Below are 2,514 nucleotides of genomic sequence, written 5' to 3' on the forward strand. Positions count from 1 at the left end.
TTGCCAGCATAATGCCTGAGCAAATGTACTTTTTGCAGAGCCCACCAGAAGAAGATTCTGAATATCAGCCTGATGCTTCTAGTCAAGGTATAAATGTTACTGTTATGATGCAAGTGGTATTGTTTTGTATGTGATTTTACCAGTGATTTTCTTTCATCATCTCCACTTAGCTATGACTGCTGATTATAGAAAAGTAATTTCAGAGCTATGATATAATAAGACTTGTATTTCCCTAGGCGCCCGGGAGTTGAACAGGGAGTTTATTTTTTTTCCCATCATTTGGTGACACATCTGGTACTTGTGGCAAGCATCACAGCAGCTATCATGCTGGCTTTCCAGAGAAGAGTCCCAAGGTTATTTTGATCCTTTATAAAGAATGATTTTGCTAGGAAGAGGTTGTCTGAGCATTTAAAAAAAAAAAAAAAGTCACTGGTAGCAAATTGATACACAATTGTCTGCTGTAAAAGTTCCCTGTAGGTCTTTCCTCCTTTATTTTCAAGGACTAAAAAGAGTATGTAGAACCATATTTCATGCTGCTGTTCTGGAGAATGGCCTTTCTAAAAAAGTTCAGCACTAAACTCCTCTTTGTTTGGCAAGCACACACAAAAGCCATAATCCAAAACCAGAAGGGAGGGTGGCTACAGTGGTTTCTTGCAAACTTTATTGTGTCAGAATTGCCCACAGAAGAATGTCCTTGCTCAAAAGACAACAGTAACTACATTGTCAGATAACATTCTTACAATGTCTCTTTCATAACTGTATTTACTGTAAGTAGTCATCACGATTTGTAAAGAAATGTATTCTGAGGCTCTTATTTGCAATGGTAACTGTTTTATTCTGTGAGTAGTTTATTTCAGAAGAACTGGTAGAACCTGCTCAAAGATAGAATAATGTAAATTTTTTCCTAAAAATATACACCACTGTGTTTACAACATGTACAGTAGTGATAAATAAGGAATAAGTAGGATTTTTTTCTAGTATTCTCTCAGACTCTTGGTATTCATGTTGATACAGCTCCTCACCTGACACCCGGATCTTTCTTAAAAATATTGCAAGTCACATACAGATTTGGCTTAAACAGCTGCATTAAGGTTCAGCTCCAGTCTCAGCCACCTAAACTGATGTGTCCACATGTGAATGTCTGTGTTCACTTTGATGTTCAGAGCTCCCATTATAGCCATGGAGGTCTATCAACAGAGCACAGAGTGATTCAGTTCACAGAATCACAGAACGTTAGGGGTTGAAGGGACCTCTCGAGATCATCTAGTCCAAGCCCCCTGCAAAGCAGGATCAGCTAGAGTAGGTCACACAGGAATGCGTCCAGGCAGTTTTTGAATGGTCTTCAGACCATTATGACCGCAGCATTCTGTAACAGAAATGCAATATGTAACGGCTCCTTTACTGTGGTACAGAAGCCCAAGGTTTAGATGCATACAGCAGTAACTGTTCTCACAAGTTCATGTTTGTTGAGGGAGAAGAAGGGTATGCAATAATGCTGTTTCCTCTTATGTTTTGCAGAGCCCTTTGTTGTCTCAAATAGAGAACTTTGTGATGAAGAGAAAGAGCTGGTACATTTCCCAGTATGTGAAGGTACCTCCCAACCTGAGCCTTCATGTTCCGATGTCAGAATAGCAGCAGATAAGAACTACCGAAGTAAAGCATCTCAGGAAAGTGCTCTGAAAAAGATGCATGAGGAAGAACATCATCAGCAAATGTCAATTTTGCAACTGCAGTTAATCCAAATGAATGAAGTTCATGTGGCAAAAATACAGCAAATAGAAAGAGAGTGCGAGATGGCTGAAGAAGAACACAGAATAAAAATGGAAGTGCTAAATAAAAAGAAAATGTATTGGGAGAGAAAACTTCAGACCATCACGAAAGAATGGCCTGTATCATCCTTTAACAGACCCTTTCCTAATTCACCTTAGAACATAAAGGGGCAGAGAGTCAGTCCCACTGAGCACATTTACAAGCAATGCGCACTGAAAAGAGGGGTTTTTAACGTGAATGTACAGTGACAGGATACATGCCTGGCTGATAGTGAACACACTTGGACTCGTAATGTTTAGGGAAACAATGTTAAAGTCTGCTGAGGGGAAAACTGTATTGTTCATTTGTAGGTAGTTCTGATTTGTTTTAATTCTCAGACATACACAGTGTTCTAAAATGTGAACATATTGTGCCCTCTCAGAATACCCTAACATTCAAGGTATTCCCAGTATTCTTACATTGGTTGTTCTTAAGAAAACAACAGCTTTAAACATCAATTTATAGCATTTATTTTTATTTCTATCTCATCCTACCTACCATTTCCTGAAGGAGGGCAAGGGTTGGAGTTGCTCTCTGCTATTGATACAAAAGGTAATTGACAAGTATTGGTTGGATTGTCATACTGGTGTTTAGGAAAAAAACCCAAATTGTCTCTAGTTAATAACTTATTCTTCACAGAAGGTGTAAAAATGAAGGAAGTAGCAAAAGGACCACTGTAGTAATTGAGTCTTTGCTTATGAAGAA

General features: G+C 38.6%; 1 protein-coding gene across 1 annotated transcript in view; it reads left to right on the plus strand.

Annotated features, from left to right (window-relative positions):
* MSANTD3 (Myb/SANT-like DNA-binding domain containing 3) overlaps window positions 1–1,942 on the plus strand; it is a 7,276-nt gene extending 5,334 nt beyond the window's left edge. Inside the window, 2 exon segments of the mRNA XM_009867594.1 lie at window positions 1–87; window positions 1,519–1,942. The exon segment at window positions 1–87 is cut by the window's left edge and continues 15 nt beyond it. Of these exon segments, the coding sequence (XP_009865896.1) occupies window positions 1–87; window positions 1,519–1,928 (497 nt within the window). The 3' untranslated portion in view covers window positions 1,929–1,942.
* The last annotated feature ends 572 nt before the right edge of the window (window positions 1,943–2,514 follow it).

The sequence above is a fragment of the Apaloderma vittatum genome, unplaced genomic scaffold, assembly GCF_000703405.1.
Source record: "Apaloderma vittatum isolate BGI_N311 unplaced genomic scaffold, ASM70340v1 scaffold22824, whole genome shotgun sequence".
In the NCBI taxonomy this organism is placed as follows: Eukaryota; Metazoa; Chordata; class Aves; order Trogoniformes; family Trogonidae; genus Apaloderma; species Apaloderma vittatum.